Raw genomic sequence first — 20,217 nt, forward strand, 5'->3', positions numbered from 1 at the left:
CCCCCCCCAACTGTGTTTATGCTAATTTGCAGCACTACGCACACCTCCTTACTTTCTCCAGTTGTGGAGCTAAACTGCCACACTTCGTGGTCACATTCCAAGATGACTTGTCATTAATCTCCAGACCACTCAAACCCGGACAGCAAGAAAAAAGGTTAAGCAAGAAGCTATCTGTGATTTCTGGAGGGTTACAGGATGAAACCAGAATGCCATTCAATGTTGGTTTGGTTTTTTTTTCTGTTTTCCCCCCTTAGGGAGTTACTGCGTGTACCTCCATCTACTTTGTTTTCTATACCATGTTGTACAAATCTAGTAGCTAAATCACACTTTAATAACCACAAACTGGAACCTTGCTAAAATAATGGATCCAAGTCTCCCTCACAGCTGAAGTGAGTAAACACTTGGATGCTTCTGTTAAATTACAGCACGTGGCAAACAGATCCATTTATTTCTTATCACAGTCAAACCTGACAAACAAAAAGAATGAAGGCATGATGTAATACAGCCTTTAAAAACAGTTCTAAAAAGAGATGATGCTCAGAGCTGCAGCTGATTAATGATAACAACGAATCAGAACAAAAATACAGATTTGTCATCTGTACTTAATCAAAGCAGCTAAATAATTCACAACATTAAAATTAGGTTTCTGTGAATCCAGTCCTGCAAATGTATGCAAGCCATTAGTAGTAAATAATCCCCACGTGTTAGGGACCATACAAAGGAAAATATTGTTTCTGCTCCAAGAAGCCGATACGTGAACCGAAAAGCTACAGTGAAACACAGGGAAAGCCATTTCAATACTTAGAACTGGATTGTGGCCGTCGTGCTGAATGCATCACAGCTTACTTTGAGCTGTCCTGTTGATTTCCATCGGGTTGCTGATACTAAGATACTACTAACCTTGAGTGACAGTATCAGAGAAATTATAGGTGTACATTTTGCTAGAATCCATATGTGAATAGGGGAAATTAAGCATGAATGTGCTTGTGTAGGATGAAGAGGTCGGTTTTCTACATGAAAAAAAGAGGGTGATCATGATGCTATTCCACCCCATCACACGAAGAACTGAAAACATTTATCAGTTTTGCTTAGTGACACCTGGTCCACATTTCTAACTTACACATCATAAATCTAAACTGTTTCATGATCCTGATTGTGAACAGGAACAGAAAGGTTTCCTCATTTACAAGCAGGGCATAATTGACCCCACTGCAGCTCCACAGAAATCCACGTGGATAACTTTTGAGCATGAACAGGAAGAGAAGAGAAGAGAGAATGAGCAATGATTTCACTGATGATTGTACCTGCTGGGGAGGTAGGCACAGCATCCACCGCTTCTTCAGGAGGAAAAAAGTTATACATAGTCTCTCTGATGTTATTAGCAACACTAAGCATAGCAACAATTATTACATACATACTGTTTCTCCTTTTCATCTCTTTCGTAGCTGTTTTATTTCGTTTCCATTCTGACAAAGCGAGCAAAGGAGTAAATGAAAAACCCCCCACCTAGTGATACACAAGTAGTTGACAAAATAGTCCATGAATGGAATCAATGAATGGAAGTGGCTCACTCCCTTATCTTAGTGACCAGTGCTCATTTATTTTTCAGTTCATTCACTGAATTTCAGCTCATTAAAACCAGGATTTTTCTTTAACTAAGTGGGCTGGAAGCAACCTTGAGAAGTCATCTAGTCTGTCTTTCTCTCAAAGGCAGGACTGATTACCCTTAAAGGACTTCTTGGATCAACTTCTTCATGGCAATGATAAACCATTGCAATATGGCTTGAAACTCTGGTTTGACACACTAAGTTATGTACAAATGCTGAATATGGATCTTCCTACAGTACATGCAAAACAGAAAAAAATGAAGCCTATATAATTTGCCAAGTAACTGATATAGGGCTAGAAATTTTATGCTGATTTTTTAACAAAGACTGATACATGCTTTGCTACTTTCATCCAGACGTGCTGTGAAAATAACTAGGAAGGTACTAATTGCTGCAAATATCCCCAGCACTTTGAATTAAATGTGTTGTTGTACCATATGTCTTAAGAACCAGTGGTCTCAAGTGAGATGAGTGTGCAAAGAGGGGATTGTGCCCCTGAATCCCACATTTGACAGCAACACCAAAACTGCTCTTAGCATTTGGGCAGCATGAGGAGCTGCACTAACACCCTCGAGTAGGCTGAAGCACAAAAGAAACAGATCGAGGAATAAAATCTTGCCGAGTGGATTTATTCTGCCAAACTGCTGCAAATCCCGCTCAGTATGGATTGTACAACAGCTTAATCTTGTAGCAAGAGTGCAAGAAAATTAGGGACATTAGAAGGAGCATGAAGTTACAGCTCCAAGCTTTGTTCTTTCACCTTTAGTTCTCTCATTTCTCTCCAAACAACAAAGGAACAAGACTGGAGGGAAGAGGAAATTGGAGAGTGAGGAAAAAAAAAAAAAGGAGAAAAGCTTCAGAAAAAGATTCTAGATACTATGCCAAGTACAAAAGGGAACCTTTGGTTCATTGCTTCCCCTAAAAAGTAATGTTTACGAAAAAATTTGGCTTTTTCATTCTCTTTTCTTTATGTATTGTTGTCTTTTGTGTTCTGGGTTTGGGTTTTTTAATTTGTTTTATCAGTCTTTTCTCATCATGCGCTGTAGCCATTAAGGAGATAGGACAAAATAATTTTATTTATGAGACGAGGAAAAGCTACTTCAATGAGCAGTGGAACCTTACGAATTATTACCATGCACACAACTTTCAAGGGCTTTCAGCAGTTAATTTTTTTTTGCAAAACCAGGGCCTAAACAAAGGAAGGGATCCTACTCCCTCACCAGCAGGTACCTAAGTACTTCAGTTCATAAATGCACACACTTTTGTGCATACATCAGAAGACAGCAAAATATGTTAATAAAATCCGTAAGGGTTGGAGTAATCTCTCTGAATTTTACATGGCTAGTACTTAAGATCTTGTAGCGATCATTTATGGTCTCAGACTGCGGAAAGAAATTAGCATCTGGAGATATTCTAGTGATCAATTACACTCACCTTAGGCACCTGTCTTTCCAAAGAATGAATTGTTTTCTGAAAATAGCTCTCCCTCTCTCTCCTCCCACCCTCAGTGGCAATACAGAGAGCCCAGGTGGCCCAGCAGAATGCCACACCCAAACAGCAGATGGGTGAGAGACTGTGGAGAGGAGCCCTGCATCACAATTCCATTTCCAAACCCGGGAAATAAGCTGCAGTCAGGTGCATGGATCCTGATGCCTCATGGATCTATTGTTCTCACAGTACAAGAAATACCTCAAGAAACAACGTGGCAAAACATCTATAGCCACAATTAATTCTGTGGCCATAGACCTACCTGATGATTTGATGGAAGAACTATAGGCAATCCCATTGTGCTGCTGATTATCACCAATTTCCAGAGTTGTAGTTATTACAGGCTTTGGCTTAAATTCACGTTTAGGCCGACTAGATGCTACATTTATTCTGGAACACAGAGAAGCGTGACAAGAGATTTACCTTGAGGGAAGAAATACTTACAGAGCTTACACTCATATTCAGTGCTTTGCTGTTTTAAAGGTGGAGAAAAAACCTTCTGCTGTTCTCAGTTTGAGGCTTTTTTTTTTTGGCGGAGAGGAGGGCAGCATTATTCACTAAAAGCTGTCAGTTCTCATGCAGCATTTGAATTTCAGCAAGTCTCTACTTTATTTAATGTTTTGTTCCTACTGACAGAAACAGGAAGCAAAAAAGTCCGAGTTTGAGAAGTGATGAGCATCTATAGCTGCCACTGAGTTCAGCAGAAGGTCTAGGAATGAGCTCTCCAGAAAGCCCAACTGCAAATGGCATAGGCAGAAATCCAGCCACGACAGAGACCCAGGGACTGCGTCTCACACATTGTCTTTTTATTAGAGAAAATGAGAAACAACCACTTGGTGAGCACAACTGCCTCAGTACCTCTCCCTGTATGTGCACGTGGCCCATCTGGGACCTCCTTGTCTCATTGGCTGCTCCAGCTGGGATGGTGCAGGGTGTCTACAGACACAGCTACCCCTATGCTAATACTCACAGCCACCAAGTGCACCCTGATCTCAAGAAACCTCCAACGGATCTTAACTCGGAAAGTATAACGTTAGCCTACGCTCTGGTGACGCTGAAATCATTTAGGTGTCCTCTTCTCTGCTAGTTCTCTGAGTGACATATAATAAATTCATGACACCAGCACTTTTCTTCTATGAGGGAGACACAAAGTACCTGGGCCTTTCATAAGTGCATTACACCATAGCTGTGTTCCAAGCCAGCTGGCTATTTCCTTACTCTGCTGCAGAATTTTGTTATGTCCTTTAATCTCAATGAAAATAGGCCAACTTCTCAGCAAACCCTCCAAAACACAGCTCAAAGTACGCAAGCTGAAATAAACCTACACAAATAGAGGCTGTCTCGACTAGCTTCCACAGATGTGAGATTTTCTGCACGCACTCAAAGCTTTCTGGGCAGGTCCTGCATTACATTAAAGCCTCACAGCACAGTAAGAAGCTGCCAAGTGGCAACAGTTTAAAGCGATGAAGCCCAGTAAGGCACAGAGCACAGCAAACGTGCATCTGTGAGATGGTGCTACAAAATCTACTGCTTCAGTGACTTTTCACATTCCTGAATCTCAGCTGAAAAGGAGGGCTCAAAATTTTCTGATGGGTGCAGTCTTACCGGTTTTGCAGCTTGCTCTGCAGATCCTCCAAAATTTCTGTGGATTGTTTATGGTAATCTAGTGCTGCTTCTACAAACACAGCCAATTGGCTAACTTGTTCTACCTGAAACATAGAGAAGAAAATAATTTTAAGGGGCCTGCAGTACATTCAGCTGAAGAATAAACAAACATATCATTCAAAACAGACCTGGTATCTCAAAAGACCAGGATACCTTGTGGAGGCTATTGAAAAAGAGCATATGTGATTCTGTTGAAGAAATTGCCAGTTGGAAACTGAACAAAACTGAGGTGTAACTTCTAGTTCACTAGCTCAGGGCCGGGTCCTTGAGTCACTTCCTTTCACAATATGCAAATCCCTTCTGCTTTCTACTTCCAAGCCAGCTGTCTGTCAACACCCAAGCCCAAAACATTTAAAAGGACGTGACCCCTTAGAAGGTGAAGGTGGGGCTTTTCTGATCAGCAGTGTCGGAAAAAATGACACTCTGACAGCTCTTATGATTCAGGCCCATTAGTGTTTATTAATAATGTTTACAAACTGCAGTTCTGAAAGCATCTGGACTTACCTCACTAGATGGCAGCATTTATAAACCAATAAATGAAATATTATTTATCGACTTGGATTTAAGAAATATCAGCCAATCATTCAAAAGTACAAATGCTGAGGAAAGGGAAAATGGCAAGGAGAAAAAAAAAAAAATCAAAATATTTTTATTCATGAGGGAACAAATAACCCTATTCCCCTAAAACAAACCGAAAAATTCAAGCTGTACTTGGGAGGGAGCAGTAACATTTTTATTTGTCCCCTTCCTTTAAGACAATATTAAGAAGACAGACCCCAAGAAGTCTGATATGTTTCCATTCCATCATGATGCCTTCAGACACTGGGTCACAAGAAGATATTTGACTGAACTTTCTGCAAATGCTTTATGGACCCGTGGCAATTTTGTGCTGTACTTTGTTTGCTTTTACTTGGTTAAAAAGATTGTTAGAAATTCTGCTGGGATTCCAAGAGAGCCAAACACTGTCACACAGCATAGAGAAATTAAATGCACAGAATCAAATCAACAGCTGATACAATTCCATCACAGTCAGAAAAGAGTAATGTAAACCAGCTGAGAACAACAGACAAAGTGCCGAGGGTTTGAATGGGGTGGTGAGGGGAAATGGGTAGACAAGGAGCGTCCAAATAATACAACCAAGAGCCAGGAGGGATACGGAGCTGTGGATTAGGACAGAAGGCAGAGACTGGGAAAGAACCAGAGAAACTTGAGGGACTAAAAGCCATTTAGCAAGAGAAGCCTGGGACTGGCTGAGTGGGAAAGGCAGGAAGATGGATCCGATAAGAAGAGCACACAACAGTGTCTATGTGGGAGGTCTGGAACTCACTGTGTAAAAACCTGAGAAAGAGATACGGATCAGGACTGAATCTGGGAAAGGCACCTGGGAAAGACGGCTGGGAACCAGAGCTCAGAGAACAGAGATTGCAGGGCAAGGAGACCAAGAAAAGGAGCCATTTGTGGAATTGGAAAGGATCAGAAGGAAGCAATTGCAGTTAAGGTATCTGCAAGACCTGGTGAGACGCTCTGTGGTTAGACAACACAGCTGTAATGAGAAGTTTGAGGAGGACAGACACACTGGATCAGCATGGAAAATGGAAGGGAAGGAGCAGTTTTCTTTAAACAGAAACAATAGAAAGTGAGAACAGAAAGAAACCTCAATGGGACATCCAGTTCACCCCCTCCCAAAGGCAGGATTAGTTATACTACGAAGTTTAACTCCTCAGTTATTCAGTGGCTCAGCTAAACCATTTTAATCCATGCACTGTTTCATCCTCCATTTGGTGCTCTGACTAATGATAAACAGTTTCTGAAATATTTCTCAGCTGCTTATGCCAGGCAGAATTGTAAAACACACACACTGCAACTAAGCAATTGGTACAGCCTACAGTGGGATAGTGTGCTGAAATTGTTGATAGAGAATGGTTTTTGCTTTTTTCCTGCTCTCGTATAACTTGCACTGGTAGAACAGGAAGAGGCTTATGGACTTCTGAACTGCTGTAACAAATGTGTCCCACTCACAAACAGGTTTAGGAGCTACAGGCTAGTTTGTAACTGACCATTACATGGGTGTGCACAGAGGAAGAAGTTGCTTGCAGTTATATATATTCCTAACAGCTCCTCCTTGTTGCAGTTTGCTCACAGAAGACACATTTCTTACTTTCAAAGTATGTTTCCTGTGACGCTGCATCTACAGGAGAAAAGAAAGCTTTGGAATAGGCCCAGACAGATCCAGCTCTCTCTTCCTACAATTCCACGATTACATGGGAGAAAGCACATCCTGCTATTCCTCTGTGTATGAACAGAAGAGAGGATTATCCTGAATGACCACAGCTGCTACTTATCTAGACATAATTTCATGACGGACTTTGGACTCTGAGCCAAAATCCAGGGACCCGAGCCCAAGCCACAAACTCACTGTACAAAGTAATTTTCAGAGCCAAACAGCAATAACAATGATTTTTAGAGGCCAAAACATTTAGGGGCTTCAGATCCACACCAAAGTTTTGACTATAAGTGAGATACAATTCTGAAAGCATGGGATACATACTCTAGCTCGTGGTTTCAGCAGCAGGTCTATGACTATTTTAATCTCCCAATCTTCTCTCTCCCACTGATCCAACTGCATTCTACTCTCAGATACTTCATTGCTCACAGATTATAAAACTACTTCAGACCTCTGTGACAATCTTGTCTGAGCCACTGTATCTCCAGAAGAAATTCCTGAATTCTTGAGTTCTCCTATTTACTGCTGTGCATTATGCTCCTCTCTGACAGAAGATTAAAAGGGGGAAGAGGCACATTTCCTGCTTTCAGACCTTACCTCTGTGAAGTATGGGACAGGCTTTATCCAATCCCACACACATTGCCCTCCTGGATGTACTGCAGCAAACAAAAATGCAGGACAGACTTACATCATTTTCTAAGAAATTGAACATGCTTCTTTCAGCCAGTTCCTTTGATTCTTCAAATTTTTCTACTGCTTGTTTAACTTCTTCATCTGGTATCTTTCCAAAACGCTTCTTTTTATAATCATAATCCAAACGGCGTCCTTCGAGTTTCTTCAAATGATGCTAAATAAGACAGAACATTTATGAGAAGGTCCAAACAGGACATGCCCAAACACATTGTTATTTAAGGAAAATTCAGTTTCAGATGCAAATACATGCAAAATAGAAGACATTCAGGGCTCAGATATTATCCAGTCCATCCCTTTGATCTAAGACAGCATCATCCACGTCTAGCACTGTGTACATACACTAATGAAATTTTAAATAAACAGCTCTTGGTTAACACTTAAAGAACTGGCTATCTGGATTTGCTACTCGTGGGCATGCAACTCGCGAATTTCACTAAATGTGCAACACTTCAGATTATCTAAATGAGAAGCAGGATCCAATCTAAATGCATGTATGTCCCTGTACTCTACATTTAATTCAATTTTACCTCTTGAATTATTCGCAGTATGACAGCTAAAAGTTAAAGGGTTCTTTTCCCCTCTCATTCCATAAGCAGTGCTCCAACAAATCTTGCATTCTCACTTTGTTAGGTGTCAACTTGACACTTCCACCTGATATAACTACACAAGCTTTTCTGTTGCCAGAAATCATGGGGCTGACAGACTTACAGAACAGACTCAAAGTGACAGTACAAAATCCTCATTAAAGCTAACGTCAAACAATTTCTTTTCATCAGTTCAAAAGAATTACAGCAGAAAACAGTTATGTATCATAGAAGACAGCCACAGACATCAAGACATTATAACTATCATTTTGCTATGCTTTTCACATCCATTTATGTGTAAATAAATAAAATAACTTTCATTTCTGCATTTCATCAGGGCTTTAACTTGCTTATTACTCAAATCTATTGGAATCAACAGAATTACACAAAGGCTGCCTGGCTTTCTTTGAATTGTCACATTGTACACAAAAGCACCGAAAAAAACTTAACTGTAAAGGTAAAAAATATGTTCCCCAGCTTCCTGTATTTTTCCTATAGCACCATACAGCACTTCATTTAACATTCACACTTTCACTTAAACATTTTACAGCACTTATCATTCAGTGATTGCCCTGAATAACAGTTATATTCATCCTCCTTTATAAACAGCTTTAGGCTGACAGAGACGGTAAGATAGGATAATAAGTTGCGGTAAATTACAGCCCACTCACACGTTCATAAAAATTAATAAGAATGTCTGTTAAAATAAAACAGCAGAAAAATAAAGAATATAATTGTCTTCACTATCCTCCTTGTACCGAATGTACAAGCAAAACAGCAAATTGAGTTAGACAAGTGAGAAATAACCATGCATTGGTTTTAAGCAGATTTCTCTAGCAGATTTGCTAGAGAAACAAACTTACATGCAGTGAAATTTACTTATCCTATTGCTTTCAAGAAAAACAGCTCAGGGAACTAGAGTTTGACTGTCTCTAATTATTCATAAGTGAAGCTTTACCCCAGAAAACTTACCCCAATCTCTTTTAAATCTTTGTCCTGCAACAACTGCAGAGGATCAATAAAATTTTGTTTGACATTAATATCAAGTGAATCCTTCACCTCTGCCATCTGCTTCATGCTTTCACCAGCATCCAGTAGTGCAAGGCCTACGGTAAAGAACAGGCTACTTATATCTCAAAATATGTAAAAGCAGAAAATTCATCTTACAAAACAGTTATTGCAAACAGGTATCTTTGTACCTGCTGCAGGCACTTGAAGAGTAATAAAATAATGCAAGCTATGCACTTGCTTGTTCCCTAGCAAAAAACAGAAAATTTTTATTCTGAAGTATCTTTTTTTTTTTTTACTGAAGGGCATTAGGGAAAAAATAGTGCTACTTTCCCTGCTCTATTTGCACAGGTTACAAACCACATCCCTTTTAAGAATTGCAAACTAAGCTGATTAATTTGTAAAAGTTTGCTAATATTATGAAATATAGAAAAAGTAATTTTCTAATCCCAAAATCACCTTTCACAGTTTCCTCACACACAGCATGCTTTTTTCCAAACGTTCTTTTGGTAAAAACTGCTGCTGCTTCTTTAAATCCAAATACCTAACACAGCTGTATACTTTATTAAGCACGTAAGTATCAAACAGCATTTGAAATGCCCTTTCCCCTTTCCTACTTTCAAGAAGTACCTCCGTAGCCTTTGCAAAAACACAAATATATCCAGCTCACAGATGAGTTTTGCTACTTCACTCTTCCTGAGGAGAATAAGTGAGTCTCTGGCTACAAGCAGCACCTTCCCCACGCAGCACCTACCTGGACACAAGCGTGAGGTCCTTACCCCTAGATAGCTGTTACTATTTTAAGACAAGCACTGCGTAAAATTGCAGATATTAACACCAGCACAGAACAAAGCCAGACAGTTTCTGCATTGGCTTCACCACACAGTCCCAGCTTCTACCACCCTCTCCTAGCCCTACTGCCCCCTCTCTCCCCAGACCAGGATTCTCCTTTTCTCATGTATTTCCACATTATTCTCTCCGAATCATAGCCATGTTAAAAGCACCCACTAAGCAGCTCTGTGACAACGCTTCAAATTCATTCCAGTCAAGCCCACACACTACACCACTACACCTTGCTCAGCAAGCAAGGCCTCTATCCACATTTTGGCTGCGAAATATCAGCATGTCTTCTGAGAGGAAATAGGCAAGATTTGATTTACCAAAGAACTGTAGCATGGCCAAGCTAGAGGCATCTTCATGACAGCAAAATTAAGCCTGTTTAAGATGCACTGCTCCAAAGCACAGAAATAACAGATCATTATTTACAACAACAACAGAAAAATCACCCAAAGTTACTGGTTATTTTTTTTCTAGGAGAATTTTTCCCTTAGCTGACTTCTCAAATGTGGGGAAACTATTTTTATTTCAAGTCGAAAAAAACACAGTGCATCTGAGAATCACCCTAAATTATTTAGGCTTGGCAACTTAAAAAATCAAAATGATTATGGTAACAATGTGAATAGTCAGTTAGCATCAGTAATAGGGTTATCAAATTCACCTGCAAAAGAGGTGGATAAATACACAGAAGCATCATGTTTTGTTAGTTACATCCATCACCCCGATGACTGTACTTAACTTTCCCTCTTACCTGCAGTAGCTATTTACATATGTTATGTCATAGGGTAATATTCTGCAAAGAACTTTATGCTGAAATATTCACAGAGGAGATAGACAAACTCACCAAACATAGAATCATCGCCAAGCTCTCTGCCATACCGTATCATGCAGTCTCCTAGGAGTCCCTCTGTCTGGGGATAGCCTGTGGTTTTAACTTGTCCTCTGATCTTTGACATAGTGTTCAGCATTCCCAGCTTGGCTCTGTATGCTAAGGAGGACATAAAAAAAAGAACAAAAAAAAGTTACAAAAGCACTTTTAAAACTAATATATTTAAAACGACAAATGATTTAACGAACCACGCCATGAAGTAAGTCACTAAACTGATCTGTACATTAAGTTTTTTGTTGTCAGTACTTCACAGTCAAAAGTTGAAATAAGATTCCATTCAAGTGTGGGTCATATAAACCTGTTTTTTATTCCCAGCTGAATAAGTGTCATTTCTCCAGGCAAATATACAGCGAGTGTTTGTCATCTTCTGTGGATATTCACAAGCACTCACATTCCTTTGAATATTACCACTCATGAACAACTTGATCAGGAATACTGCAGAAAGCAAATGCAGAATAGACACAAGCACAGCCAAAGCCAATTTCATGCGCGCTCTCTCTTCCTCTCTTGCTTGTAAGCATTTTGCAGAACCTCCCTCCCTGCCTTTTCGCATTGTTGCAGATGTAAACGTTTCTCCTTTCTTGTTTCTTAAAACAACATTTGAACAACCTTTATTGACTGACTATCCAAAAATCCATTGAGACCCAGCAGTGGCCAGAAAATTCAAAACACCTTTCAATCAGGGAGGTTTGATCTCTAAGGTCCCTTCCAGACTAGGCCATTCTATGAAATTCTATGAAGTACTTGGTAAGCCAGTAAGGGCCCTCTTCCCCACGGCTACACAACCACCAGTACCTCTGATGGCAGCAGCCCATGAGTTAAATTCAATAACTTTTTATATTTCTCCCCAAAAAATGCTGACGTTTGCTTGCGGGATCCATATCCCAAGCCAGGATATCCACCACAAATAGAAATGTAAGAGTTGTACCACAGGTCCCAGACACGTCATGCACACACACCTTACACATGCCAGCAAACCTGATGCACCGTGTGCTGCAAGCTGAGTGCATCCCAGATCAGACTTGCTACATACAAACTTTGCCTCTGTATGCAAGGAACAAGTGTAAATTTCTCTAGAAGCCTCACAATGATGAACTAACTTGCTTTTAATTATCTAGGATGAATTTCCAAGTAGGAAAACATTCAGCAAAATCCAACACCTACTGTTCCTACCCTACCTGGATTTGGCTGAAGATACTCTGTGGATTTGGACAGAAGCTCCGTTACAGCTTTATTAGTAACATCAATTTTCTGACAAAGAAAAGTAACACAGTTAGCTAAAAGCAAAATGGTTACTGAAAAAGCAGAAACCAGCAGTAACATTGCTTAATTTTGCAACACAATATATGGATAGCAAACATCTCAATTTCCACAATTCATGTAAATTTCTGACCATGGATTTAAACTAAGAGATAGAATTCTGTACCAAGAGAAAATCTGACTCTAGTAGTTAGGTTTTTATCACTAACATTATCAGATGAGAAGGCTTTTGTGATATTTGCAAACACTCATTAATCATTGAAGGCTCCTCTCTCTAATCTCCCACACGGACAGAGGAGAAAGGCCCCTCCTGATGCTCTGCACCATTCTTGGAGGAGTTTCTCTTCACTGTGGAGAGGCATCAGTGGAACCTGCTTCTTCTACAGAGACAGTCTTCGTGGATGTCTTTTCTTCCTTGGCTGAGCTGACAAGGCTCAAGGATAAATCTGCACTTCTCCTTATATATTTCTGTTTGGAAGCACATGGTTGAGTTCCCCCCCAGGTAAATCTACAATACCATTATATCACTTGAAAAGTGAAACATTTTTGATTCTGCAATAGCTTAATATTGAAAAACATAATGTTACTTCCCTTACCCTTTCCATCTCTTGAAATTCTTCATCCAACTTTGTTCCTTCTGCTCCGCTTATTTTTTCACTGAACAACTGCAAAAAGATAAATTTAACAACAATAAATATTTATTCTGTAATGAAATAACCATGTCAGTCACAGAAATCCACTCCAGCTTGGAAAATAGGCAGCAGCCATTTGAGGCAACTGTGCAAGAGAAGAGTAACCTTAGGCTTGGAAGTGAGGTAGTCATTTCAAGAGAGGCAAAGATACCTGATACCAGTTTACAACAGGCAAACAAAAAGCCATTTCTCATGCTTAAACACTTTGTACCCTAAAGGGACCACCTACACTGCAGACTTCAGGCACAGGCACCTGAGTCTGACTGTGGGTAAATCCAGAGTAACCCTTCTGAGCACATCTCTCCAGCTCTGTACTTCTGAGTACCTCTTGGGCACGTATGCCATTCGGTTCAGGGACACGAATCCCAATTCCTCCTGCTGGGAGTTGTGTGCACTTCTGCAGAAGGAACAGGAGTGTGAAAAATGTGGCACTGTGACCCACCTGTGTAACTGAGCACTTTTAAGATGCTGAAAAATAAAATATCACACAGTCCTGAAAAATGGAAAGCACCAGTTTTAGCCAACTTTTGTGTAAAAACTCCAGGCTGTCAGACCTGAGTTTGGCCCTCACTGAGTATATCGTGGCTAGAAATAAGCATTCGAGCAGAACTCAGCTATCAGCTCCTTGCAGCGCACAGCACCTGCACTGCAACAGCATGAAAAGAAAGCCAGATTCTCACCCAGTGTGAAACAACCTTTGGAAGCATCACTGCTATGACACAAGTGGCTTAACATAACAAGCATTAAACACAAATTCCTACAAGAATTTCGACAAAAATACACTGTAGTTCTCCTTTTTTAATGGACTTTTATCACTGAACCTGTAACAGCAAAATGTAAAATCCAGGACTAGCTCTATGACTCCTGGAGTTTCCCAAACCTGCCCCCAACAAAGCATTTTGTTTGTCCTCAGCACCTTCCAAAAGGAAATTCACCTTGCCGAACTGAAAGAGCCTTTGAGACTTGCATAATCTAAAAATGGGTCACAGCTCTTTGTAGCGCAACGGTTCCCTGTTCTCGGTCACAGCCCGCACGGCGCAGGTGCGGAGGGAGCACGCTGCCTTGCCAAGAACCAGCGAGGAGCTGGTGAAGCAGAGCTGGGAGCTCAGCGGCAGCCAACCTCGCATCAGCATCGCTGCTGCCACACGGCCAAAAGAACAGACCCACTGCAGGGAAAATGCGAATTTGAAGAGAGCTGTGCTGCTCATCCTTTCCTGGTTTTACAGTAGGACTTGCAATCTTTATGAGTAATATGCCAAGTAGCCCACAAACTTGTCAAGATTTTTTCTCTTCCAGAGCACAGACAGCACAAGCCAAAAGCAGATAAAAGAGAGATAAGAAGCCCAGGTACCAGTGAGATCCTGTGGTCATCATCTTGCCGCTGTAAGACATCACAGTGGAGAAGCAACCTGAGGCCACCCACGGAGGGGACACTGCCTGAGTCTCTCCGCAGGTACACCTGGGGAGGTCTTGAGCACAGATGGAGAAAAGTGCATGGAAAGGCTGCATGAAGAGCAGCCTACCAGAAATTGTGCAGCTTCTTTATGCTGGCAGCTTCTGTCTCCTTTCTGTGCAATGTTATTTCCTAAAACAATCAAGGCCATTTTCCACAGCCTCACACATGTTTTCTTTCTCCACCAGGCAATTAACAGATCTGTGGTTTCCTGAAACCACTCATGGTGATCCCTCTTCAAAAGCTGAGTGCAGTAGAGAACTATCCTTCTCAGGCTGAAGTTGCAAAATCCACATTCAGTAGCTGCCTCATTACAAATAATGCATTTATATGTTGGTGAAGAATAGATGCTGGAAAAAATGGGTCGAAAGGAACGTCATGAAGCTCAAATACAAATGCAAAGTCCTGCACCTGCAATGGAATATCCCCATGCAACAGTACAGGCTGGAGGCCAACTGGCTACAAAACAGCTCTGCAGAATAACACCTGTGGTACTGGTGGAAAACAAGGTGACCGTAAGTTGGAAGCATGCCTTTGAGGTGAAGAAAGCCAATCTCATACCAAGCTTTATTAGCAATAGCAGGTCCAGGGGAATTAACATACTGAAAACTACCTAGCACATACCTAAATCTAGGGGCAAAAGCACTGACCATAAGCAAAAGGGTTTTTTACACACTTTCCTGCTTCTATGCAAGCATTAATGACACTGCTATTGTAGCCCAAGGAGACATGTCTTCAATGACATTTACCTTGAACTCTAATTTCCTTCAAAAAAGGGGACTATCTTGGTGTTCCGAGATATAGCATAAAAAATGACTCTTTGAAGTCCACTCCTGCCTGTAAAAACTGGTATAAAGTTCTAACAGTTAACATTAAATTTTACACCACTACAGCTTATGTCATCCTGGTATAATTGGAATCAGCTTTACTATTCTCTCATTTAGGAACACAAAAGCTTTTGTGCTGATCATACTGAATTTAGGAGTTGTAAAACTAGCATCACCACTCCTCCAATTGAATGTCATTGGATACTCAATTAATTATTGAAAATGGACGCACAAACAAGACAGCTGCTGAGTTTTAGTTCTCTGACTATTTGCTGAGCATCATTTCCACGCATTACATCCAGGTGCAAAATGCTTTGAACTTAAATAGAAGCACGACCAATCGTGGGGTTGGAGAATTATGTGGCAACAGCCATCTGTTTTTACGAGTCAGCTAGTCAAAGGCAAAACCACTACCAGCGGATAATGCTCCCAGGGAGTTTGAAATTACTTGTACAGGAAGAATCTTTCATCTCCAAATTTGGAAGCCGCGTGCCATGGATTCAGCACCTTTTCAACAGACAGGACCAGAGTCAGAATCTGGGGCTCTGAAAAACCCAATTCCCACCATGGGGGCCAACACTACCTTCTACCGCCAGGTCAGAAGCTAAAGCCATTCATTAGTCTTATTTCTCGTGGAGCTAATTAGGTCTCCCCCGGATCAAAATTTAAACCCAGAGAATAGCTGTGGAATGAGAAAGATTTCTTCCTCTCAGTTGTTTGTGCAACTCCCTCCATCACACTTGAGGTATTAGGGTTAGCAGGGGGGAAAAAAAAAATATAACCCCTAAATGTGAACATGAAAACACTTTTAAATCAGCCACTGGATCATCACCTCTCATTTGTAGTTATATATATTGGCAAACAACCTGTTACTGTAAAACTTTTGTGCTCTGTGTAACAGAAGCAACTTTTTGCCTGAAGAAATACTGTGGTTTGTACATAAACACTCCTTGCTTATAACTTCATCCTGGATCCTACTCTTCTTTTTAATACTGAAAAATTAAGCATGATGTTGTATTATCAACAATCTAAAAGTCTCTGGTGGGCTTATGTGGAATCTTCTAGAGAGATAAATCTGGAAAAAGTCAAACAGGTCTTGAAAGAAACCCCTCCAGATACTGTGATTTCTACTTAAGTTTTGTATATCCAGCTACTGTTCAAAACACAAATTGCAATTTTGTTATACAGCCTTAGAAGACCAAATATTTATCTGCTAAGGAATTTATATGCCAGGAAATGCTCTGAGAAAACATTTTTTTCCATAAATCTAATACCAAGATTTTATTCTCAAATTAGTTCTTTGTCATCCTAATTTCTTTGAGACAATGTAATTTTCTTTTGATTTGTTCTGTTATAATAAAACATGAACACAGCACAGGAACTGCCTACCATTTAAAATCTATGGCTCACCAAAACTCTAAACTAAAAAAGCCTCAAGGTCTCATGTAATTTTTCAGTAGTTATAAGTATGCTAATATTGCACAGGAACAGTACATTTCTCCATTCTCATACAGATTATAAAAACGAGATCCAGAAAAAAACACTTTTACTTATGTTTTGTACCTCATATCCACTAAATTACAGTGCTTTTTCATATTTCACTAAGGAAACTTACTGAATATGAGCAACTGTCCAAAATATCCCACATCAACAGAGAGAAGATAAAACTCTCAAAACAATTACCCTAATTTTTAACATATCCACTGGGTATTTTATAATAAAAGTCAATAGGACTCTTGCCAGCCGGCACTTGTACACAGGCTTTGACCTTGTGTTTCAGCTGTTTTGTCTTTCTTTCCTAACAGCCATCAACTGGGATTGAACCATCACCGTTCATTTGCTGGTATTCAGCTAATGTTGAAACAAGCGGAGCTGAAGAAGCCCTTAACTGGCCAGAGCAAAACTCTCTTGTACACAACTGGCCAAGAAACCATCAAATACTGCTTAATGACTGAATGAAAGGTATCATATTCTATTAAAGACTTAAGGGCTTTTAATGACTTTTCAGCAAGTAATATCATTTATTTTGCTCTGGAGTATCTGCTGAAATTATCTGTTGAAACTTTAATGGGGTGGAAAAATCCTCCATTTGTCATAAATATGCACACTGTCAATCCCATGAGGCAAAACCTAGATTTTAAGAAAAAACCGCTTTTAATAAAAAAGCCAAAGCTATGGAAATACTTTATTTCCCTCTCTCTAAAAAGGAAGTAAGCAATCAACTGGGGAAACTAATAGATTCATCCCAGAGTTATTAACACATAGAAAGCCAGGAAATAATATACCTATATGGCTACACTTCCTACAGAAATATATAACTGGGCCAAACTGCACAAATATATGAGGATGTATCTTTAAATACAGTACTTAGTATACAAATACTACATTCCAGTATGGTTAATGCTTAATAGTTACACTTCTCTTGAGAAATCACCGAAACTTCCAGTTATTGCCCTGCAGCCACGTAATTGTTTCATTTGGTGTTAAATTATCATGCATAGAGGATTTAATGCGATGTGAGAATACTAACAGCTTTCTGAAGAAACTTATTAAAGCCTATCATAAACAAAGGGAAGAGTAAGGTGGTTGGCAAGATGTCTTCTGGCTAAAAGAGAATTTCCTTGCAGTGTTCAACCTCCTGAAGGGAAGGAGAGATTTTCTTTTTTGTCCTTTTCCAGAACGCTCCATCAGATTAGCGAGGCAAGATGCCAGCCCATCTTTTAGATCAAAATGTAGTTTAACTTCAAATATCTGTGACTGCCTCTTTTGTGCTTCTAAGTTCTACTACAATGCTACGCATATTACCTGTTTTTCCTCTTTCCTCTGCTGCTGTATCTCATTTAGACTGTTACTTCCCACACTCAAAAAGGTTACTACTAGTTCATGTAGTGCAAATTACAACACAGCTTAATGTCTTGCCTCTTAGCACATTTTTTAATATCGTAATGAGTTCATGCTGGCAGAGCCATCAGAACAAAATTTGCCACTGTGGCAGAAAAATAATCTTTAAACAAAATATGGTTAAATATTCTGCTTTATTGACTAGGTGAGCATCCAAAAGTAATTTGCAGCTTATAGAGAGGCACCCCTGTGATTGCCTTCTAGAGACCTACCGAAGGTCTGAGGGCTCAGAAGAAGAAGAAGTGTTCCACTCTGAGAAACTAAACTGAGATGCACGTTTTCAGACACAGATCTAAACAAAAGACTAAAGAAACACAGCACTTGGCTCCTGAAACTGCTGTGGAGGATGCTGAGGCCAAGCTGGTGTGACTACAGCAGCCTCTTCAGGTCTCTCCTCCGGCACCAGGAATCTCCCAAAACAGGGCCCAGAGCCATGGCCAGACAAGGGTGTCAGAATCGCTACAGGTGGAAAATCATCTGCCAGTGAAAATGGGCAACACATCCCTAAAAAGATTCTTCCCAGGCTCCTTAAAAAAATACAATGAGGGGAAAAAGTCAAAGCGTACCTACCACTACTTGAAGCTGTTCTTTTAATTACATTGACACAGCTCATACTATCCTAATGCTTTGGAGAAAATCCAAACCACTTATTTTAGAAGCTAAGCACTCAATGATGTCAGGAACTCCCTGACTGCCTCAGTATGTTGTATTTTCAAAGCAAACAAAGATATTTCTGCTTTCATGTACTTGAAAGAAAAAAAGACATTCCATCCCCAAAACGAAATATTATTTATAATACATATGATATAAAAAATGCCAAAAAGAGTTTTATTTTTTAAAAACATGATTTATTTTAAATATATGTAGAAATGTGTTACATTTAAGGACACATTAAGGTAAATATAATTAAAATATTTCTTAAATATTTTCTAATTTTAAAAAATTTCATACAGCTTACAGGTATGAAAAATAAAAACCAAGCCCTCTTTCATTTTCAGAGCACAAATTTAGGCAGGAAATTCTGTTCCTAAAACAAACAAAAAAAACCCTCAGGCCATCTAAAGGACATGAGGAATCTCAAGGGCCTGTTTCCCAAGAAGAAAAACATACTTCTTCTACTAAGATATCTCTGAATCACACAAACAAAGTTAAAGAAATGCATGAAAGTACTACCAGAGTGTTTATATTCATGAAGAACATTCCTATCTCACTAATATTTATGAACCATTTATTTCATTACTTGTAGCTTCTCAGACAAACCAGAGCAACAAGATCACAGTAGATCATTTTTAGGAAGACAGACGAAATGAGTTATAAAAGGATACAGGAGATAAAGAGGAACAGAAGAGAAACACGTTTGCCATGTGATTTGTCTGGGGAGCAGGGATCTGAGGGTGTCCCCGTATGCGTATTTCCTGCACAGTGATGGTCCGTGAGCTGCTGGTGTAACATGAACCCAGCTTCCAGCATGTCCCTGGTAACAGGTCGCAGGCAGAGTTACGTAAAGCCTTATTATCAAGCCTACCTTCTGACATGGAGCAAATATTTCACAGCTGAGCATGACCCAAAGTGTAGAAAGTCCAGCCAGGCAACCAGCTGAGACCACTACAGTCAACTCTACAGCTGCCAGTATCGACAAGAATGGACACAGTCCATCCAAACTCCCCGTCTGCTCATCAAGAAAGAAATACCCATTCACATCATGGAACGTAAGGTCTGCAGCTACTGCGCTGAACCGATGCAGCTGTTGAGCTGCAACACACAGTTCTGGCAAAGGTTCAGAAGTGGCAGCTTAGTTTTATTTAGAAAGGAAGCTCAAATAGTGCAAGCCATGTATTCTGGGATCAAGAAAGCCCTTACGAGCACGAGTACACACCGAAACATTTGAGCAATGACAGAGCTCCCTGCTGATGTAGGAGTTTCAGTAGGCAATCCACACACCTCACAGAGACGATCGCAGACATCTGTCCTTCAGCAAAAAATCTCACAAACTGATCAACTGGAGGTTCTGCTTTCAAACTAATGGTGCTAGAGACTCATAGCCATGCAGACAAGGATTTCTGCTGATTTCAGTTCTTTTATGCAGTTG

At 40.1% G+C, this 20,217-nt stretch overlaps 1 protein-coding gene across 3 annotated transcripts in view; it reads right to left on the bottom strand.

Moving 5' to 3' along the window:
- Positions 1 to 12,917, bottom strand: part of SH3GL3 (SH3-domain GRB2-like 3) — a 16,190-nt gene extending 3,273 nt beyond the window's left edge. Inside the window, exons 1-8 of one of the 3 annotated variants that reach the window (XM_009873038.1) lie at positions 12,852 to 12,917; positions 12,174 to 12,246; positions 10,951 to 11,094; positions 9,234 to 9,367; positions 7,673 to 7,831; positions 4,701 to 4,804; positions 3,354 to 3,485; positions 1,718 to 1,734 (exon numbers count right to left, since the gene is read on the bottom strand). In XM_009873038.1, coding sequence (XP_009871340.1) covers positions 1,718 to 1,734; positions 3,354 to 3,485; positions 4,701 to 4,804; positions 7,673 to 7,831; positions 9,234 to 9,367; positions 10,951 to 11,094; positions 12,174 to 12,246; positions 12,852 to 12,860 — 772 coding nt within the window. In that variant the 5' untranslated portion in view covers positions 12,861 to 12,917. The remainder of the gene's footprint in view (positions 1 to 1,717; positions 1,735 to 3,353; positions 3,486 to 4,700; positions 4,805 to 7,672; positions 7,832 to 9,233; positions 9,368 to 10,950; positions 11,095 to 12,173; positions 12,247 to 12,851) is intronic. The other 2 variants (XM_009873039.1, XM_009873037.1) reach the window with 2 other exon arrangements.
- Between the last annotated feature and the right edge of the window lie 7,300 nt (positions 12,918 to 20,217).

The sequence above is a fragment of the Apaloderma vittatum genome, unplaced genomic scaffold, assembly GCF_000703405.1.
Source record: "Apaloderma vittatum isolate BGI_N311 unplaced genomic scaffold, ASM70340v1 scaffold14007, whole genome shotgun sequence".
NCBI classification, from domain to species: domain Eukaryota; kingdom Metazoa; phylum Chordata; class Aves; order Trogoniformes; family Trogonidae; genus Apaloderma; species Apaloderma vittatum.